This window comes from Gorilla gorilla, chromosome 7 (genome assembly GCF_029281585.2).
Source record: "Gorilla gorilla gorilla isolate KB3781 chromosome 7, NHGRI_mGorGor1-v2.1_pri, whole genome shotgun sequence".
NCBI classification, from domain to species: Eukaryota; Metazoa; Chordata; class Mammalia; order Primates; family Hominidae; genus Gorilla; species Gorilla gorilla.
The window spans coordinates 135,857,627-135,878,570 of NC_073231.2; the positions used below are offsets into that span (position 1 = coordinate 135,857,627).

The 20,944-nt window shown below is 45.6% G+C and overlaps 1 protein-coding gene across 6 annotated transcripts in view; it reads right to left on the minus strand.

The window, feature by feature from the left end:
- ASAP1 (ArfGAP with SH3 domain, ankyrin repeat and PH domain 1) overlaps positions 1–20,944 on the minus strand; it is a 392,411-nt gene that overhangs the window by 17,817 nt on the left and 353,650 nt on the right. For all 6 annotated transcript variants that reach the window (XM_019032530.4, XM_019032533.4, XM_055349231.2 and 3 more), the window contains 2 exons: positions 9,862–9,931; positions 6,304–6,362 (listed from right to left, as the gene is read on the minus strand). In XM_019032530.4, coding sequence (XP_018888075.1) covers positions 6,304–6,362; positions 9,862–9,931 — 129 coding nt within the window. The remainder of the gene's footprint in view (positions 1–6,303; positions 6,363–9,861; positions 9,932–20,944) is intronic.

The window sequence follows — 20,944 nt, forward strand, 5'->3', positions numbered from 1 at the left end:
GAAACTAGAATATAAAAATGTAAGGGCTGATAGGATGATGAAAGTTGGTATATTTGAACACACTTCATGTGAATTGACTGCATCTCTTTTTTTTTTGTTTTTGAGACGGAGTCTCACTCTGTCGCCCAGGCTGGAGTGCAGTGGTGCAATCTCGGCTCACTGCAAGCTCCGCCTCCCGGGTTCACGCCATTCTCCTGCCTCAGCCTCCTGAGTAGCTGGGACTACAGGCGCCCGCCACCACGCCCGGCTAATTTTTTCTATTTTTTAGTAGAGACGGGGTTTCACCGTGTTAGCCAGGATGGTCTCGATCTCCTGACTTCCTGATCTGCCCACCTTGGCCTCTCAAAGTGCTGGGATTACAGGCGTGAGCCACCGTGCCCGGCCGACTGCATCTCTTTTATTTGATTGTATCATGGTAATGAACACAGTATCACACTGGAGAATGTTTCCCCTACCTGGTACTATAAAACAGAAGGCATGTAAATCTGCTCTCCAAGAAATATTAATTGGACATGCCCAAACCTGCAGAGTGCAGAGTAGAAGCTAGAGTGCTGGCAGGGACAAACTCTCCACTTGATAACCCCCCGTGGAGCAGTTCCTGGGGCTTATGGCAAAAGTGTTTTAAGCACCTCCCAGCAACAACTACTGGGACTTTGGAATAGAGAATTTCCACTTAAGGGACCTTGCTATGAAATGTTAGTTGAAGTTACCCCCTATGACATCTGAAATACCCATGCTGTCTCAGGTGATGTCCAAGAACATTCTAATGGGGAAGGCAGTGCCTAGAAGAGTTCCACAATAAAATGGAAATGGTTTATAGAGGATCATGCTACCTGAGGAACTCAAGGAGGAGATACTCCTTGAGGGGAGAGAGGGAGAGAGAGGGGGAAAGAGGGGGAGAGAGAGGGGGAGAGAGAGAGAGAGAGGAGAGAGAGAGAGAGAGAGAGAGCGAGAGAGAGAGAGAGAGAAAGAGAGAAGCAGAGTTTCCCTAAATCATCTAAGAAAAAAAAGTATTTTTTCTCCCCTACCCGATGCAGTGATCCTAGGACAGGAGTTGCTGGGACAGCAAAGATGATTTTTTGTTTTTTAGCTATGGGGTCTCACTGTATTGCCTAGGTTGGTCTCTAACTCCTGACTTCAATCCATCCTCCCATCCTTCCACAGAGCTTAGATTATAGGTATGAGCCACTGCGCCCAACACTTCAAAAAATTTTTAGCAGGAATGCTAAGTAAAAAACTGTAACCATGTTTTTAAATATTATGTCAAAATTCCTGAGGGCATCATGGGGGTGAGATGTGCCTTCACCCCTTCTAACAAAATTGGGGCTAACAGTGAATATGGCTGGTGGTAAAAATAGCTCATTAGTTCTGCATCTATGTAGCCTCACCCTATCTGAATGGGAGTGGACTGAGGAGGAGCTACTTGCTAGACTTGTATTGCTGCTTGTAATCTAGACCAGCACAGTGGTGATTCTAATGTCCCTTCAAAAAAGTTTGGAGATTAATGGAGAGAAGGAGAAATAGTAGCTGAGAGTAAACAAATAAATGGGCAAATGAGACAACTCAAAAGAGTCTCAGGGCAAGAGATGACACTGCCTCTTAGCTCAATGATTCCGCATGCCTGAGAGGGTAAAGCTGTGTATTTACCCAGACCACTCCTGCTTGTGGAACCTGACAATATTGAGAGGAAACCTGCAAACCTGAGTGCCCTCATCATCCTGGGAGACATTCATACACTATGATGGACTGGACTAATTATTAATGATTGTGTATATATATGTTTTTTGATATAAAGGATCCACAGTAGAAAACCAGGGAGTAGGCTGTGGTGCTATGATATGTATTAGTTTTCGTCCACAGTTGCTGGCTTATAACCCTTGTTATAGTCTTCTGTTATTATGTTAGGTGTGTCAGGCCTCTGAGGCAGGCCTCTGACCTTCTCTTGCCCTCTTATTACCTACCCCAAGGCAGGACTCTATTCCGATTGTGGGTCTTAAAACACCTTCCATGAGAGGGTCCTACCCTATACCCTGGGGGAAGGAATGCTGACATCATGAAGCTTTCATAAAAAGCCAAGAGGACACGGTTCAGTGAACTTCTGGAGAGCTGCACATGTGGAGGCTCCTGGAGTTTCCAGAAAGGGCTTGGAAGCTCTGCACCTGATATAGCTTGGCTGTGTCCCCACCCAAATTTCACCTTGAATTGTAGCCCCCATAATTTCCACATGTTGTGGGAGGGACCTGATGGGAGATAATTGAATCATGGGGGCAGTTCCCCCCATACTGTTCTCATGGTAATGAATAAGTCTCATGAAATCTGATGGTTTTATAAGGGGTTTCCCCTTTTGCTTGGCTCTCATTTTTCTCTTGCCTGCTGCCATGTAAGACGTGCCTTTCGCCTTCTGCCATGATTGCAAGGCCTCCCCTGCCACATGGAACTGTGAGTCCATTAAACTTCTTTTTCTTTATAAATTACCCAGTCTCAGGTATGTCTTTATCAGCGGCGTGAAAACGGACTAATATAGCACCCCTTCCCCCATACTTCACTCTACACATTTCTTTATCTGTATCCTTTGCAGTATCCTTTATGATAAACTGGTAAATGTGTTTCCCTGAGTTCTGTGAGCTGCTACAGCAAATTAAATGAATCCAAAGAGGGAGCTGTAGGAATCCCACCTTGTAGCCAGTCAGTCAGAAGTTCTGAAGGCCTGGACTTGCAACTGATATGTGTGTGTGTGTGTGTGTGTGTGTGCGTGCGTGCGCGGGGTGGGGGGGCAGTTTTGGGGACTGAGCTCTCACTCGGTGGGACTGGCACTATCTTCAGGTAGACAGTGTCGGAACTGAATTTGAGGACACCCAGCTGGTGTCTGCTGCTTGGTGCGTGGGGAAAAATCCCCACACGTTTGTCACAGAAATCTTCTTCTGTGTTGATGATTGTTGTGATGTGAGAGCAGAGGAAAAACACAGTTAAGAGAATTATCCCCCACAGCCATCAACTGGCGATGTGAAATAGGCTGTTGTTGGTGAATTCGGATTATGGACGAATACTTCGGTAGGAGATAGAAATGTGGAGCTTTCCACATTGGGAGGCTGAGGCGGGGGGATCACCTGAGGTCAGGAGTTCGAGACCAGCCTGACCAACATGGAGGAACCCTTGTCTCTACTAAAAATACAAAATTTGATGGGCGTGGTGGTACATGCCTGTAATCCCAGCTACTCGGGAGGCTGAGGCAGGAGAATCGCTTGAACCTGGGAGGCGGAGGTTGCGGTGAGCTGAGATCGCACCATTGCACTCCAGCCTGGGCAACAAGAGTGAAACTCCGTCTCAAAAAAAAAAAAAAAAAAAAAAAAAAAAAAACAAATGTGGAGCTTTCCAGATGGGTGTAAAGCTGTGGGACTGTTTGGATGAGTTAAGGAGTAAGGGAAGACGCAAAACAGAAGCAGTCCATGACCACGGCCTGTGGTGCTCAACATGCAGAGGCGGAGGAGACGAGAAAGCAGTTAAGGGGGTCGGGAAGGAACTGACAGTGCAGCGAGAGTGGACAGGTAGTGTCCAGAACCCAAGTGCATAGTGTTCCAGGCAGGAGAGAAACAGTGACTGTGCCAAGAGCTGCAGACGGCCAACGAAGACAGGGCTGAAGCTTAACTGCTGGCCCATCGGCTTGCAGAGGGATGGAAAGAGAGGATGGATGGATCAATCTTGGCTCTGAGCATTAACAGCTGTGAACTTCACACACAGAGACAATGCGATGGTGTACACCTCGTGATAGAACACACTACCACCTATGAAGTGGTTTTGCCAAAGCCTCAATCTATCTGATCAGGTTTCTGGAATCAACTTCCAATTAATAGGAAATATGACAGGCAGGGGAACACGTTAGATGAACAAACACGAGGGGATGGAATCTAGACTGGAGAAATCTATAGAACGAATAACACAGTTTCTTCAACAAATAAAAAGAGAGAGATGCAGGGGAAACTTTAGCCTAAGACACTTAGAGACAAATCAATCAACTCTATTGTGTGGACTTTATTTTAATCCTTATTCAAACAAACAAGTTCTTAAAAAAAAAAAGGGGGCAGTTGTGAGACAGCTGGATATGTTAACAGTGGGTATTTGATGATATTAAGAAATTTTTGATTTTTTAGACATGATGAATTTTTTGATGTAGTAATAGAATTGCGTATGTATGAAATTGGCTGGGATTCGCTACAGAATTACTGAGAGTGGCTGGGTAGGGAACTAGATGAAAGAAGATCAGGTATAAACTGTTAAGTGCTGGAATGGGTGATAAGTATGTGGGTGTGGTGGAGGAGGCTGCAGGATACTATTCTGTGTCTTTTTTTGTATTTCTGTATATGTTTATTACGGAAAATTCCAAACAGTAAACACACACACACACACACACACACACACACACACACACACAGAGAGACAGAGAGAGAACGGGAGTAGAGCAAGGGGGTGGTGGTGGGAGGGACACAGGTCTTCATGGGTATTGACAGTAGGCCTGCCCTGATAGGGCAGATCAGATGGAAGGAAACAGCAATGCAAAAGACGGAGGGACACCTGCTGGAGTCTGTCCCCGAGGGGGTGGGAGGGTACAAGGTCTACCTTAGGACCACGGCCACCATGCCAGGCAGGTGGTAGTAGGGGTGGACTCCTGTGCTGACTCAATGAGGAACAGAAACAAGGTGCTCCTAAGGAGAGGAGAGACAGTGTAGGGGAGTGGGCTGAAAGGTCGCGGTGCTGGGACTGCTGGGCAGCCCCAGATGACCATGTGAGGTCAGCAGTTATAGGGAGAGCCAGACTGCCACACTGACTGTGCCTCTCAGAAGTCAGTTGAGTGGCAGAACCCAGCACAGGAGGGGCAGGAGCTGAGGGAGCACATCACGGAGTGACTTTGGTGATGGGCTGACGCCATGCTGCGAGGGAAGGGAGGGCACGGAGGGGATGGGTGCAGGGAAGAGCTGGCGGCAGTTGCGGTAAAGCCCCATGGGCACTGAGAAGTGCTGGGGTCTGCTGCTAGAGAAAGCAGGCTGGAGAGGTAGGGGTGATATGTGAGCGATCTAGGACGGAATCTGGGCACACTGTAAATGGGGATACATGCCTGGGAAACTTGTTTCAAACTCCTCTGAGATCAAAACAGCTCGTTGGGCAGAGTTTAAAAATAAAAGACAACAAAAACCAACCCTAGATAAAGACTTAGCAAACCCAGGGGAAGTCTTGCATCTGTTCTACGGAAAGTGAATCAGCAGTCATTTGGGAGTCCCCTCATCTTACTACACAGGAGCCTGGCCTGACCAGTCAGTGCTCTTCAAAGTGTGTTACTTCACTGAAGAACTCTAGAGAGTGGTGAATTTCAGCTTCCCAATACTAACCCCCAGTTTGACTTCTGCTCAAACTAGGCAACAGAGCACTAGACTGGGGTCACAAATCTTGCTGCTGGCACTGAAAATCCAAGGAGCAGGCCCTGAGCTCCTCGGAGCTTCCGTCTGTATCCAAGGTGGGCCCTGCTGGCCTTGCAGGCTTATAGAAGGATGGAATGATCTAGACGCTCCTAAAGGTACTTTGCAGCTTTAAAGGTAAGGTATGGTAACAACAACAACAACAAAAAAGGCAGAACTATCACTTGTGTTGTAATAAGAAGACTGAAATTTTGGTTTCACAAATGAAAACCTTGTCAGCATTAAAGAAGACTCAGTCAAAGAGCTGAGTGTCTTAGCTTGGCAAAAAAACAGTATTTATAGACACTGCTTTCTTGTACTTTGCAGAGCATGGGTATCTCTACTCTGCACGACAGATGCCATCCTAGGGAAGGATTCCTTTGCCACCCACTTGCTAGGGACTTTCTGAAACATGACTTCATTTTGTCCTTACAAAACCTCACAAAGTAAGTATTATTTTCCCCATTTTACAGATGAGGAATCTCAGGTTTAGTGAAGCTACTACGTCACCTGCCCAAGGCCACACAGCTACTAAGTGGTAGAGCTGGTGTTGGTTCCCAAGTCTCTCTGATTATGTTTATAAGGGGAGAAAGAATGGTACCTGGGGATTATAATAATGTAATGTCTACAAAATTATTATGTATTCTGGAAAAGTATGGTGTTTTGCTAATCACCAAATTTGAGTTTATAAATACCTTTCGTCATTTAATGTGGATTTACTAGGCATCCACTACATGCCAGGTGCTGCTCTAGGCATTTGGGATGGATCAATGAACAAGGGAGATAAAAACCTTGGGCCCCTTGGAGGGGGTAGTGACACTTTTTTACACGTAAATGTAAAAATGATAGATCTTACCTTTCTGAGGTAGTTTAGGAAGAACTCTTGGGCCAAGGGCAGTCTTTGCAGAACTGGTGCTAATCAACAAATAAGAATCATTTAGGATCTAAAAGTGCTAGAATATCAATAGCAAAATATTATTCAAGGAAATCAAATCAAAGGTATTTACATAATCATCTAAAGAATGCTTTCAAAATTTCCTTTTTTTTTTGAGATGGAGTCTCCCTCTGTTGCCCAGGCTGGAGTGTAGTGGCGCGATCTCGGCTCACTGCAACCTCGGCCTCCTGGGTTCAAGCAATTCCCTGCCTCAGCCTCCTGAGTAGCTGGGATTATAGGTGCCCACCACCACGCCTGGCTAATTTTTGTATTTTTAGTAGAAACGGGGTTTCACCATCTTGGCCAAGCTGGTCTTGTACTCCTGAGCTTGTGGATCCACCCACCTCGGCCTTCCAAAGTGCTGGGATTACAGGCATGAGCCACTGTGCCCAGCCTCAAAATGTCTTTAACAAAAGATTAGTCTATTTTCCATATTTCAGTTTGCCTGGCTGAGGAGGCACAGTAAAAGGATGAAAAAAAAGTCCCTCTTAATGATAAGGCCCAACTCCTCCACTTCAAAGCATTTATGAAGGCACCTGGCACACTCTAAGTGGTGACCCCAATGTAGTGCACAGAAGTAACTCTTCCCACATGATCCCACAAAGCAGCTCTGTGTTTCCAGACAAGGAAATGGAAGGGAATGGGGGTGTTGGCGGCTGGCAGAAGGTCTCACGTGGGTCAGAGGTAGAAGTGGAAATTCGGCCCTAGCTCCCCTGGGCCTCCAGAGCCCTCACTTCCTCCACTATAGCAAAGAGCTTGGTTCTCAGGCCTCCAGGCTCTCCTAGGCCTTGCTTTCCTTTTGGAGGACAGGTAAACGAGGGTGACAAAGGCCCAAGTCCCTGGAATACAGGTCCATACCACATTGTCTGAATCATCAAACATTAACCTCTGCAACTGAAACCCCAGTGCCATCAGTGGTCTACATTAGGTGGAAGCCACTATTTTTCTTTAACAAGAGGTTTTGGCGATTCTCAGAGGACACCAGGAGGCCTGCATGCCTGAGAAGCAGCAGTAGCCAAGTGCCTGAGCCCCATCTGCCAAGAACCCCTTTATTATCTCATCTCTCCATTTCTGTCCCCTGATGTCCTAAGAGTTGGTTGCTGCTGCTGCTTCTTTTTTTTTTTTTTTTTTTTTTGAGACACAGTCTTGCTCTGTCACCAGGCTGGAGTGCAGTGGCACGATCTCAGCTCACTGCAACCTCTGCTTCCCGGGATCAAGCGATTCTTGTGCCTCAGCTAACTGCATTTAAAAGAAAAGAAAAAGCCAAACCAACCAACAAAACAAAAAGTAGTCAAAGAGAGAAGATGAAAGGTGTGTGCTCCTTTCTGTCCTGGCTCTTGGCCATCCTTGGTCTTCACTGCTCTTTCCTCAGCTCACTTGAAATCCTCCTGTCTCTGGGCAACGGGGGAATATTGCTGAGATAAAGCCACCACTAAACAAGAAACAGTAAACATGAGAGGGCTTTGCTTCTCTTGAAAGAGACTCCATCTCAAAAGCAAACAAACAAACTTAATGAGTTGCCAAAGGCTCTAGTTCACAATCAGCTTGATTTTGTTTAAAAACTTTTTTTTTTTTTTTGAGACAAAGTCTCGCTCTGTCACCTAGGCTGGAGTGCAGTGGCGTGATCTCGGTTCACTGCAACCTCCACTTCCCAGGTTCAAGTGATTCTCCTGCCTCAGCCTCCTGAGTAGCTGGGACTACAGGCGCACCCCACTATGCCCAGCTAATTTTTGTATTTTTCATACAGACGGGGTTTCACCATGTTGGCCAGGCTGGTCTTGAACTCCTGACCTCAAGTGATCCACCTGCCTTGGCCTCCCAAAGTGCTGGGATTGGTTCTCCCAAAGTGGCGAGAGCCACTGTGCCCGGCCAAAACTTTTTTTTTGAGACAGTGTCTTGCTGTCGCCCCGGATGGAGTGCAGAGGTGCGATCATGACTCAATGCAGCCTCAATTTCCTGGGCTCAGGCGGTCCTCTTGCCTCAGCCTCCCGTATAGCTGAGACTACAGGCATGTACCACCATACCCGGCTGATTTTTTTTATTTTTAGGAAACAAGGTCTTGCTATGTTGCCCAGGCTGGCCTCAAACTTCGGGGCTCAAGTAATCCTCACACCTTGGCCTCCCAAAGTGCTGGGATTACAGGTGAGCCACTGTGTCCAGCCTTTAAAAACCTTTTATGAGTGCTTTTGGAGTGTCAGATATTCTCCTCACTCTGGAAAAAGAACACCAGAACTTTAGTTTTACAGGGTCCCCCAAATTAGGGTTGAAGGAAGGTGAGTGAGGAATGAAAGGCAGGGCACAAGGGCAAGGAAGGGGTGTGGAATGTGGAGTTGGGAGAACAAGCAGGCTGGAGAGCTGGCTCTGACATCTGCACCCACCACCTAACCACTCTGGGCCTCACTCTCCTCACCTGCAAAACTGAGGATAATAGTAATTGGGCCTATCTCACAGGGTTATAAAGAGTACATAAGATAGTGGTATTAAAAAAAAGGCTGGATATGGTGGCTCACATTTGTAATCCTAGCACTTTGGGAGGCTGAAGCAGGAGGATTGCTTGAGCCCAGAAGTTCAAGACCAGCTTGGGCAACATGCTGAGGCCTCGTCTCTACAAAAAAAATTAAAAAATCAGCTGAGTACAGTGATGCATGCCTCTGGTTCCAGCTACTCGGGAGGCTGAGGCAGGACCATATCTTGAGCCCAGGAGGCTGAGGCTACAGTGAGCTGTGCTCATACCACTGCACTCCAGTCTGGGTGACAGAGAAAGGCCCTATCTCAAAAAAAGAGAGATTTTGTTTTCTCATCTTTCAGAAACTCTGGAAAAGAGCTGACTCTTTTTCCCTGAAGTTTGGGTCTGGAAGTGGCTCTCTATCCTTTCCTTGGATGGCACCTCCAGAGAAAACACTTTAGGGTAAGGCTGGATAAAAATTGCCCGTAAGAGATCTCCTCAAGTATACAATTTCAGTGAAAAAAGGGAAGAAAAGAACACTGCTGTCAGCCTAGCCTAAAAAAAAAATATTAGAAACAGAACTTGAAAGAGTGCTATTTTTATGTTTGAAAATCTCTAGGCAATCAGATTTCCCTAAGGATTATCTTTTCATTTCCAAATCTGCAAAAGGAGTCAAGTGGGAAAGTAACAAAGTTACTTGATTAAAATATCAAAAATAAAAACTCATTCTGACAGGAATTTTGTTCAAGACCACTGCACAACCCTGCGACCACCGGAAAGTGAGGTTAGCTCCTGTCTGTGAACTGGGTAGACAGTGGTGCTGCTCAGAGAACGGTCTGCAGACCTGTGCCCAGTCCAGCCACAAGATGTGCATGCAAACCAAGAGTGAACGTCTGGTTTCTTGTTGTGGCCAGCCCCACTTGGCTGACCACAGCTTTGAGCAGCGCTGGGAAATTCATGAAAACTCATTTCTAGAATTCTGTCCATTGCATCAATGGATCCAACAGGGGAAATGAAGCGCTGAGATGGCTTACCTTGACTGCTGGGATAGTCCCTCAAACTTGTTTGTAGTCTTACTTGAAGAGGATGGACCCCCATCGTTACCTACAAGGAAAACCGAAGGTGAAAAGGTGTGTCTTTAGATGGGGAAATGCAATGAGAATATATGGGTTTGGCCTATAGACAGGCATTGCTCAAGTTCCAGAATGGCATTTAAAAGACCCAAGCCAAAACGGTATGCATTTCTGGCATAAGACCAAAACAAAACTGAGCACTGTTTTGGGCTTTGCGGTTTTTTATTTCTGGTAAAGGAGTGTATCAAAGAGGTGAGCAGCTGCTCTGTGGCAAGGCCTCAAAGAGCATAGAAACTTGGTGATGTTCCCACTGGCTCAGGATCTTGTCCTTAGTTTGAGGGTAGAGAAAGAAGAATAAATTTCAAGTTCACCAAGAGGTCCCCATGCTAGGAGACTACCCCCTAGTATCCAAACTCAGAAGAAACACACAACTCACAAGTGGAATGTGCATGTGAACACCATTAGCAGGGTGGTGGATAAGTGGTCATCTGTTGGCCCAGGCCCTCAGGCACTTACTGACTCGTCATTCATTCTCTCTTTTTTTTTTTTTTTTTTTTTTTGAGACAGAGTCTCACTCTGTCACCCAGGCTAGAGTGCAGTGGTGCAATCATGGCTCACTGTAGCCTTGAACTCCAGAGTTCAAGTGTTCCTCCTGTCCAGCATCCCAAGTAGCTGGGACTACAAGGGCATTCATTCAAATATTAACCTTTTTTTTTTTTTTTGAGATGGAGTCTCACTCTGTTGCCTAGACTGGAGTGTAGTGGTGCAATCTCAGCTCACTGCAGCATCGGCCTCCCGGGTTCAAGTGATTCTCCTGCCTCAGCCTCCTGAGTAGCTGGGACTACAGGCATACACCACCACGCCCAGCTAATTTTTGTATTTTTAGTAGAAACGGGGTTTCACCATGTTAGCCAGGCTGGTCTAAAATTCCTGGCCTCAGGTGATCCACCTGCCTCGGCCTCCCAAAGTGCTGGGATTACAGGCATAAGCCACCATACCCGGCCAAGTATTAACATTTATTAAGCATCTACTATGAGCAAGGCATAAATGTGAAGCAGAAGGCACAAAAACAAATAAAACTTCACTGCTCTCACAGAGCTTATGCTCTGGCCTGTGAGACTTAAGACATAGGAAATACACTAATAATGTGTAATGAGATGAACATCAGTTGCTGTCAATTGAGGAGAATAGTTTCTAAACTCTGACTGCTGGCAGGAGTAGGGGAGAGGGAGTAGGGAATACTGTCTGGGGAAGACACAGCACCTGGACAGGTGAAGAACTTTCTAGTGGGTGAGCAGCAAAACCAGAGGCACACAGGTGGAGGTAAGTGTGCTATGTCCAGGAGAGGGTCACAAGACAATAAATGAGGGCTCTTCTATGATCCATTTTGTGGTGGGCAGAGTGCAGGGCAGTTGTGGAGCCCCAAGCTGCAGGCACCCAGGAGGATTCCCCGGGACCCTGCATGGGCACCCTGTCTCTGGGGCTCTGGTTCATTTCCTTGTCCTTTCTTCCTATGACTGCTCTGGAAACTCTTGTTCTCTTCTTTCAGCAGCCTCCTCTCCTCCTCTACCTAGAAGACTATAATACTGCCTAGGTGGCACTGGGAATGGGCTGGGTGAGGAGGCTGAGCACCAGGAGGGCAGATGAACAGGGCAGGGCTGAAAAAAAACTAACTGATCCTCACTACACTGCACATCTGCTCAATAGCACCACCGATTGCCCACATGCTTTTATATTCATCCAGCCTTCCTTCCTCACAGCATGAGACTGGCATCATAAGATAAGGAAATGAGACTAAATGAATAAATGGCTGCAAGGTCCCGTGGGGAAATGGTGTACCTGGGAGTCCTGACCACAAATCAATGTGCTCTTCATTACCCATCAAGACGCCCCGATAGTAACATTATTAACAGCAATGACCGTTTACTGAGCACTTACTGTGAGCAACATACTGTGCTACACACTCATAGTAATTATGCTTATGAGATAAATAATATAATCACCCCTCATTTTATATATGAAGAAGCACACAGAGAAGTAAAGTCAATTGCCCAAGGTCAGGTCACTGGTAAGGGTCAAAGCTGGGATGGAAAGCCAGCAGCCCTCTTCCAGGGTCTGTACTGTGAATCACCACACTCTAGCACCTATCACCTCCTGGTCTGACTGCACCTACTGAAGAGGGAGAGGCTGGCAGGGTGCTCACCTCCTGGACAGAATGTTCTGTAATTCTATGATATTGATACAAGAACAAATGAGATAAACTGGCATTACTAGAAGAACCAAAGGCTTTCAAATTTAGTTTTATTTAATTTTAATTAAACTAACCATCAGTATATGTTCATGAGCCCATATAACTTAATATTTAAGGACTTCTTTGGTAACTCATAAAATCCTCAGAGCTGTGATGTTCTTCAAGGTAGGCATTTATTTTTTTTCTTATTTTTTATTTATTTATTTTTTCAAGATGGGGTCTAAGTTGCCCAGGCTGGTCTTGGACTCCTGAGACCAACTGATCCTCCCACCTTGGCCTTCCAAAGTGTTAGGATTATAGGTGTGAGCCACCACACGTGGCCTTTTTCTTTTTTTTTTTTTTTTTAAGAGACAAGTTCTTGCTCTGTCGCCCAGGTGGGAGTGCAGTGGCATAATCATAGCTCACTGCAGCCTTAAACTCCTGGGCTCAAATGATCCTCCCGCGTCAGCCTCCCAAGTAGCTAGGACTACATGCATGCTCCACCATGCCTGGTTAATTTTAATTTTTATTTTTTTTGTAGAGACAAGGTCTCATTACTAATTTTTTTTTTTTTTTTTTTTTTTTGGTAGAGACAAGGTCTCACTGTATTTCCCAGGCTGGTCTCAAATACTTGGCCTCAAGTGATCCTCCTGTCTTGACCTCCCAAAGTGCTGGGATTACAGGTGTGAGCCACTGCACCTGGCCTGGTAGGCATTTCTTTCTAGCACTGTGCTCAATGATGAGTCTTCAGGGCTAGATATCAAATCTTATACTTTCCCACTTAAATGAGTTATAACAATCAAAATGTCAAGGAAAATTTTATGTTTGGGGAATGAACTGTTGCATCCACTAATTCCCTTTCCAGGTAGAAAACATTCCAAAGAAGTGATTATTAATGCAGGTTGCATGTGCTATACATGAGTAAATTTGAGACCAACAGGGCTGCAAAGGCCCTCTGGCTCTGCTGTGGTCATTCATTCTGCTGTCACACAGACAAGTCATCATGTCAGGGGCTGCTGCCCAATACCCACAGGCCCAAATGTCCAGAGTTCTCATTTAACCTTACTCTTTGGCTTCTCAAAATGAGACTCCTTTTTCCAAAGATGGTGTGAGTTTTTATGTCTCTGTAACTTTGCCCCTTACGTTCCTTTCCCCTGCAAGGAAGGCCTGTCTCCTTCCAGTTTTGGTGAATTCCTACACAACCTTCAAAGAACACCTTTAGAGTCACTTTCTGAGAATTCTTCCATAGCTGACTTGACCACCCCTTATAACCAGCTTCTTACCAGGAGTGGTTAATTAGGGGTGCAGATTTTGGACCTAGACAAGTGTGGCTTTGAATTCTAGCTGTACTGCTGACCAGTGGGTATGAGTTTGGGTGACTTCTTATTCTGCTAAGCCTCAATTCTGTCATATATAAACTGGGAACAACCATGGTACCTACTATCCTAGATGGGCATGAGTATTAAAGGAAATAAACTATGAAGTACGGGACACAGTGCTAGACCACAGGAAGCCTGACACAAGGGTAATATTATTCACAGCTCTTCAATGGCATGAAACAGAAATGATGCTAATTTACTCAATGAGTGGTCACTTCAAAGAATGGACCCCACCTTCTATGTCTTGGTAACACCATTATTTTTATTTTTATTTTTTCTGAGATGGAGTTTTGCTCTTGTTGCCCAGGCTGGATTACAACGGCATCATCTTGGCTCACTGCAACCTCTGCCTCCTAGGTTCACTGATTCTCCTGCCTCAGCCTCCCAAGTAGCTAGGATTACAGGCATGCGCCACCATGTCTGGCTAATTTTTGTATTTTTAGTGGAGATGGGGTTTCGCCATGTTGGCCAGGCTGGTCTTGAACTCCTGACCTCGAGTGATCCACCTGCCTCGGTCTCTCAAAGTGCTGGGATTACAGGCGTGAGCCACTGCGCCAGGCCGATAACACCACTTTTTAACAAAATGTCTGGCACAGAGCAGTCAATAGTCCCTGCTAGCGAAAGACAGGACTGACCGTGCTGGCTCATCAACTTCTCTGCCCACAGCGGACCTTCTTACACCTGGCTGGGTAGGCGTCTATGGTCTGGTTGACAAGAATCCTGTCACTCTCATAGCTATGCAAAGGCTACCTGCTGTGCTTGAGAAGAAAAGTGTGGCTAGAAAAAATTCTGAAAATAAAACAGTACTGAAAAGAGGACAATGAGCAGCAAAAATATGGAAGCAACTCAATCCCTTTTTCTCTCTCTGTGCAATTTGGAAAAAGGTCTTAGTGTATCATACAGATGTGTGTAAGAGAAAGTTGGAGATACATCCTGGGCAGGCAATGGAAGAAGCGCGGCCAAGACTCCTGGTCACCTACCATAGCTTCGAAGCTACAGGAGAAGAGTTTGTGGAAAGAGAGGGGGCATTGGCTCAGCAGCGAATGGCCTGGTTGCTACAGGAGTATTCTGGAATAGTGAATTACTATACAGGCCTTGGAGTTGGAAATGGGTTCAAATCTCAGTTCTGCAGTTCCTGGATTTGAGATCTTAAGCAAGTCATTTGACTTCTCTGTGCCTAATTTCCTCATCAGTAACTGGGACAATGACAGTCCCACTTCCAATAAGTAGATATGTAATAAAACAAACAAACAACAAGAAAAACCAAAAAAACAAAGGAAAAGAAAAGAAAAGAAGTAAATATGCATGTCTCAGACATTTCATCTATGGAGCTTTTTTACCTGGAAGTCCCAGGCCTGAAATATAAGCAGTAAACCAATTTTTGGTATAGTTTTTCATCCATTATTTGCTCTATATTAAATAAAAGTACAATTCTAACTCCCAGTGACCAAAGATGAGGAATGTAAGTGATTCCCAGAGGTCACTTTGTCAGGGATTGGTAGAACCTGGATCAGAACCTGGGCTTCTGGAAAGTTCTTTCAGTGCATGTTATGGTTTCCCACGTGCACTGCAGACACTTCTCTAAATGCCAAAGGATGGAGGGCCAGGGGAGCGGGGAAATTGTTTTCAGGTATTAATTCAAGAGTGTTAGAATAGTGTTAGTCTTAAGGCTACCATGAACCTAACAATTAGTTGTATTTCTCTCTTTGCTCTTGCCTGTAAGAATCTTAGGGTCAAATCCGTGGCCCACTTCCAGACACTGTATGTGACTTTTTGTTACTCATTTTGTGGAGAAATCACACTCCTGGAATTCACCTTACTTTGCTACCTTTATTCTCCCTTTGTCCTCATTTCTTATTATTTAAATTGTGTTAAAATATGTGTTAGTCTGTTATAAAGTAGGTTATTAAAAAAAGAGGAGGACCGGGTGAAGAGGCTCACGCCTGTAATCCCAGCACTTTGGGAGGTCAAGGCAGGAGGATCACTTGAGCCCAGGAGTTCGAGACCAGCCTGGGCAACATAGTAAGACCTTGTCTCTACAAAAATTAAAAAATCAGCTGGCTGTGGTGTGACGCACCCCGAGTCCCAAGTTACTTGGGAGGCTGAGATGGGAGGATCACTTGGGCCTGGGAGGTTGAGGCTACAATGAGCCATGACTGTGCCACTGTACTCCAGCCTAAGCGACAGAACAAGACGTTGTCTTTAAAAAAAAAAAAAAAAAAAAAAAAAAGAAGAAAGAGGTTCAATGAAATGCAACTTCAAAAATCATAAATTCCTTACAAAACCCAAATCTGTCCACAGGACTATTTGTTTTGCTATCAAAAGCCTGCCTTAGAAGTCTCCTGAGACAGATGGCTGGATTCATTACAGAAGCAGGACTTCAGTAATGTAATGCTGGGGCTATTTTGGGCACTGTGGATGTTGTGGTTCTGGCAGGGAAAAAGCCTGGGGTGGCCCTCCCAGCCTGGGCAGCGTGGGAGCTGCATACCAGGGTGCCATGCTGCAGATGGATAAGGAGGCACAGCCAGCAGAGCTTGTGCTGCTTGCCAGGAGAACCATGCTAACTTGATCGCCTTCTCCACACTTCAGCTTCATGGGCACAGAAACCACTGCTGTGAGGAGAAATGGCCAGTGGGCCTGCATTTTGCGAGCACAGAGTGGTGCGTGGAGAGGGTGAGGAGGGCTGGCTCTCAGCCACACAGGCTGCAGGTGAATCCTGGCCCCCACGTACTAGCTGTGAGAAACAGTGTAAATCACTTAACCTTTCTGCACCCCGAAGTTGAGATAATAGCATTTTCTCTCTGTGTAACTATGGTTAAGAATGAGGTACGTTAACACATGCGAAGTGCTCAACACAATGCCCAGCACTCTGTGAGGCACTTACAAGTGATGGCCTTATAAAATATTACGTATGTAGTTTTTTATCTGAAGATTCTAAAATAATGAATTGTCATTTTCTTTTATCTTACAAGCCATAAACCTGTATTAAGAATTTATGGGTTGGGTGTGGTGGCTCATGCTGGTAGTCTCCAGCACTTTGGGAGGCCAAGGCAGGTGGATCACATAACTCAGGAGTTTGAGACCAGCCTGGGCAATATGGTGAAACCCCGTCTCCACAAAAAATACAAAAATTAGCTGGGCATGGTGGTGCACACCTGTAGTCCCAGCTACTCAGGAGACTGAGGTGGGAAGATAGCTTGAGCCTGTGAGGTGGAGGCTGCAGTGAGCTATGATCACGCCACTGCACTCCAGCCTGGGTGACAGAATAAGACCCTGTCTCAAAAACAAAGAAAAAGGAGTTTATGAAGGCATGAAATGGAATTTGAGAGGGGGAAAGACAGACTCTTTGTAATGAAGGAAGTGTGGCCTTCTGTGAAGTAGATGCATTAAAGGTTATAATCTCTGGCCCTCGTTCTCACAAAACACTCAACATCAGCTGCCTTGCTTATTTCCTCCTGCCTATTCCACTCATCTTCCAAGGCCAAAGGCAAGATCTACTTCCTTCTTAAACCACCTTCTACCTCCTTCTTAAAGGTCAGCATGGGGGACTGGGCGGGGCTAATCATCAGCATAGAAAGTGTGATCATCAGCAGAGCCAAGACCTGTCAGCCATGGCTACTCTGCAAAGGAGCTGAATGTCAGAGGTGCCCCTGAGACCAGAAACACAAATGTCGGGGAACCAAAGAAGGGTATAGGCTTCAGACTTGACAGGTGGGCCAAGTTCAGTGGCTCATGACTATAATCCCAGCACTTTGAGAGGCCAAGATGGGTGGATCACTTGAGGTCAGGAGTTTGAGACCAGCCTGGCCAACATGAAACCCCGTCTCTATTAAAAATACAAAAATCAGCTGGACATGGTGGCGGGTGCCTGCAATCCCAGCTATTTGGGAGACTGAGGCAGGAGAATTGCTTGAACCCATGAGGTGGAGGCTGCAGTGAGCTGGGACTGCACCACTGCATTCCAGCCTGGGCAACAGAGTGAGTCTGTTTCGAAATAAAAAAAGAGAACTTGACAGGTGGAAACCTCCACCTGGCTGAGGAAAGAGGCTGCTGTGCTGCAGGGAGGGGTCATGGGAGTGATGCCAGTGCTGCTGTATGGATGGCTAGTGAGACTGGTGGGTACAACAGAGTGGTGGTGTGAACAGGTGGCCTAAAACAGATTGAGACAGGAGGCCTCGAGTCTTGCCTACTTTACAAGTTTGATTCCATATTTAATGTTAGGCAAGCGATCAGCGTGAACCCATTGATCTAAAAAATAGAGAGCTGCTGACAACAACTATTACCCCCAAATCTCCCCTGGGAATCTGGAGGAGGAAATCCTAGGCACAGTGGGGAGAGGAGTACATCTGGCAGGTACATGACAGCTCACATCTTCTCTGAAGACTAGAAAAAACAATGGCCAAGACAGGGGTTTGAGACTTTTGAGGTTGCTGGGCTGGGTGAACATATTTTGCATGTGGGTTGGATGTGACTCTTTGGGGGTCAGAGGACAAGCTGTGGTAGGCTGAAAAATGGCCACCCAAAGTTATCGAGTCCTGATCCCTGGAATTTGTAAATGTGACCTGACTAGGAAAAAGGGTTTTTGTAAATATAATTAAGTTAAAGATCTTGAGACAAGGAGATTATCTTTATTTTTTTTGAGACAGAGTTTCGCTCTTGTTGCACAGGCTGGGGTGCAATGGTGCAATCTCGGCTCACCACAACCTCCGCCTCCCGAATTCAAGCGATTCTCCTGTCTTAGCCTCCTGAGTAGCTGGGATTACAGGCATGCGCCACCACGCCCAGCTAATTTTGTATTTTTAGTAGAGATGGGGTTTCTCCATGTTGGTCAGACTGGTCTTGAACTCCAGACCTCAAGTGATCCGCCCACTTTGGCCTCCCGAGACAAGATTATCACAGAAAATTCACGTGGGTCCTATATACAATCACACGTACACTTATGAGAGAGAGGCAAAGGCAGTTCTGAGAACACAGAGAGGCGGCGGCAGTGGGGAGATGACCATGAAGGCAGAGGGTGCGCCACTCCACGGATCACCTAGAGTCACCAGAAGCTGAGAGAGGCAAGAAACAGATTATTCCCACAGGGCCTCTGGAGGGAGCAAAACCCTGCTGGATTTTGGACCTCTAGCTTCTAATACTGAAAGAATAAATTTGTCATTTTACAACATCCAGTTTGCGGTATGTGTTACAGGAGCCTCAGGAAACTAATGCAGGTTTCTCCCATCTCTAGCTATCCAGCAAAATGCTAGGCTGAGAATAATGGTAACAGTAGCTATTATTTATTGGGTGCTGCCTATGGTTTTGGTTGTTTTTTATGTGCTCTTCTCATTTAATCTTCATAACTCCATATGCAATACAGACACTATTACTAGCCCCATATTATAGTTGGAGAAGCTTTGGCACTGAACATTTCAAAGACACTTGCTGAAAATCACAAGGCTATTGAGTAGTAGAGATGGAATGAGAATCCAGACAGTATGACACTTGAGTTCACCTTAGAGCACTTTGTTCTGCTGAGAGAAGCAGCACATGCCCTCAGAAGGAGTACTAGGAAAGACAGGCAAGGAAACAGCCACTGTGATACCCACTACACCAGTGGGGACAAAAGGGTGGGGAGTGGGGAGTTTTACTGGACTGTAAAAGGCCTTTTAAGTAGATCCCAGAAGAGCAGATCTTGAAAGATGACTGAACATTAACATAAAGAAGTAGAGGGAAGAAGATTCTAGGTTGAGGGCATACTGTAAGCAAAGGCTCAGATCTGAGAGAAAAAAATAGAACTTTGGGGAATGTGGTGTACCTCAAGATGGCAGACATGTTCAGCTTTGGGGGTGGAGAGGTAAGGCCTGGTGAGAGCTAAGGGGCTGTTCTTTTACTACCTGCTCATGCCTGGTGTCTACCTCCCAGTCCTGATCTCTCACAGTTCAAAGGCCCTGATCCTCATGGGCTGAGGAGAGATGGGAGGTTTAGGGGAACATAAGAGCGTTGGAAAGGTGCGTCCACAGACGAAAGCTGCAGGCATCAGAGAGGAAGGTTGCCTAGGAGGTTGATCCCCTAAGTGCCTTGCTGATGACCTGTCTGGGCCTTGCCTTTGGCTTCTACAATACAATGTCAGCAGGAGGCGGGAAGGGATAAAACCAAGCAGTAATAATACAACACAGACCTCAAGCACTAGGAGCAGAGCAACTATAACCTTTCTAAGGAGAAGTCCAGCCGTGTATGAATGCACCCACACATACATGCCCATTACTGACCTGTGTCTGTAGACAGTATATCTCACATACATGCATGTACACCAACATATGCTTTCTAAAATCAAAACTAAAAAAAAATTTAAATTGTTTTTTAAATTTAAAATTTTGATTTCAACAATCAAAAGTCCATGCCACGTGGCGAACTGTCACTGTGGCTGAGGACAGATGATGATTTTTGTCCTTCAAGGCTGGTTGTAGGTGAGAGGCTCTTAGCTGGTGAGAAACTGACAGACAGAACAGCGTCCTCATCTGGAAAAGGTTATAAGGCTCCCAGCTCACTGTCACGCACTCTTTTAAAGTAAATTTTGTTTAATAAAAAATGCTCCCTGACCCATCAACAATGGGGGGAAAAACGGCCAGCTGCTAGTCTTGCTCTTGAGTGATGTGAAAATCTAAAAAAGTGATGATTTTCAAGCCAGAAAGCAGAAATTTGGTAAATTTATTTGAGGAATGTTCGAGTCTATACAATGTGAATAAAGGCACTTCAAACCTTAAGAAATAAAGCCACTTAAACAAGAGGATTAAAACTTAGAGAAATTTGGAAAGGAGGTTAATTTGTGATATGAAACGCTGATGTGAAACTTGTGACTTTCATGGAATGTTATTTGGGGGAAAGGCCTTTTTGATGAAATCTGGGGATCCTGAAGGCCTTACACAGCAGCCTCTGAAAATGTCACGGACATCCTTAGTCTTTATGTACATATGTGCTAGCACACCTCAATTGTTCTTGCCTGGCTTGTGGGAACTAATTCATTAACACCAAACTCCAATGTCTCCTCCTCTCTAAACCTTCCCTGGCTTTCCTCTAAAGTCTGACATTCAGTTTTCTGGCATTTCTAGTGTTTAGACAACATGTCTATCCTGATAGTAAAGAACATGTGCTCTAATGATTTACCCACGTGTGTCCTGCATTACACCATGAACTCCATGAGCATATGGACTGAGAAGGCCCAAGCAAGAGGCATAGTAAGTGCCTCAAGTAAGCAAACAGAGTCAGAGAATGAACGGCTAAATGCACACACATGCTTGCACACACATAACCCGGGGTGTCTGGGCCAGATGGTGAACAGGTGACAATCAGCAACGGGACAATATTAACTTTCCCCCAAAACTCGAAACACAAAAAATATGAAGAAAGCCACAATGAAACTCCACAGCAGGAAGAGGTGAGACACACAAACTAA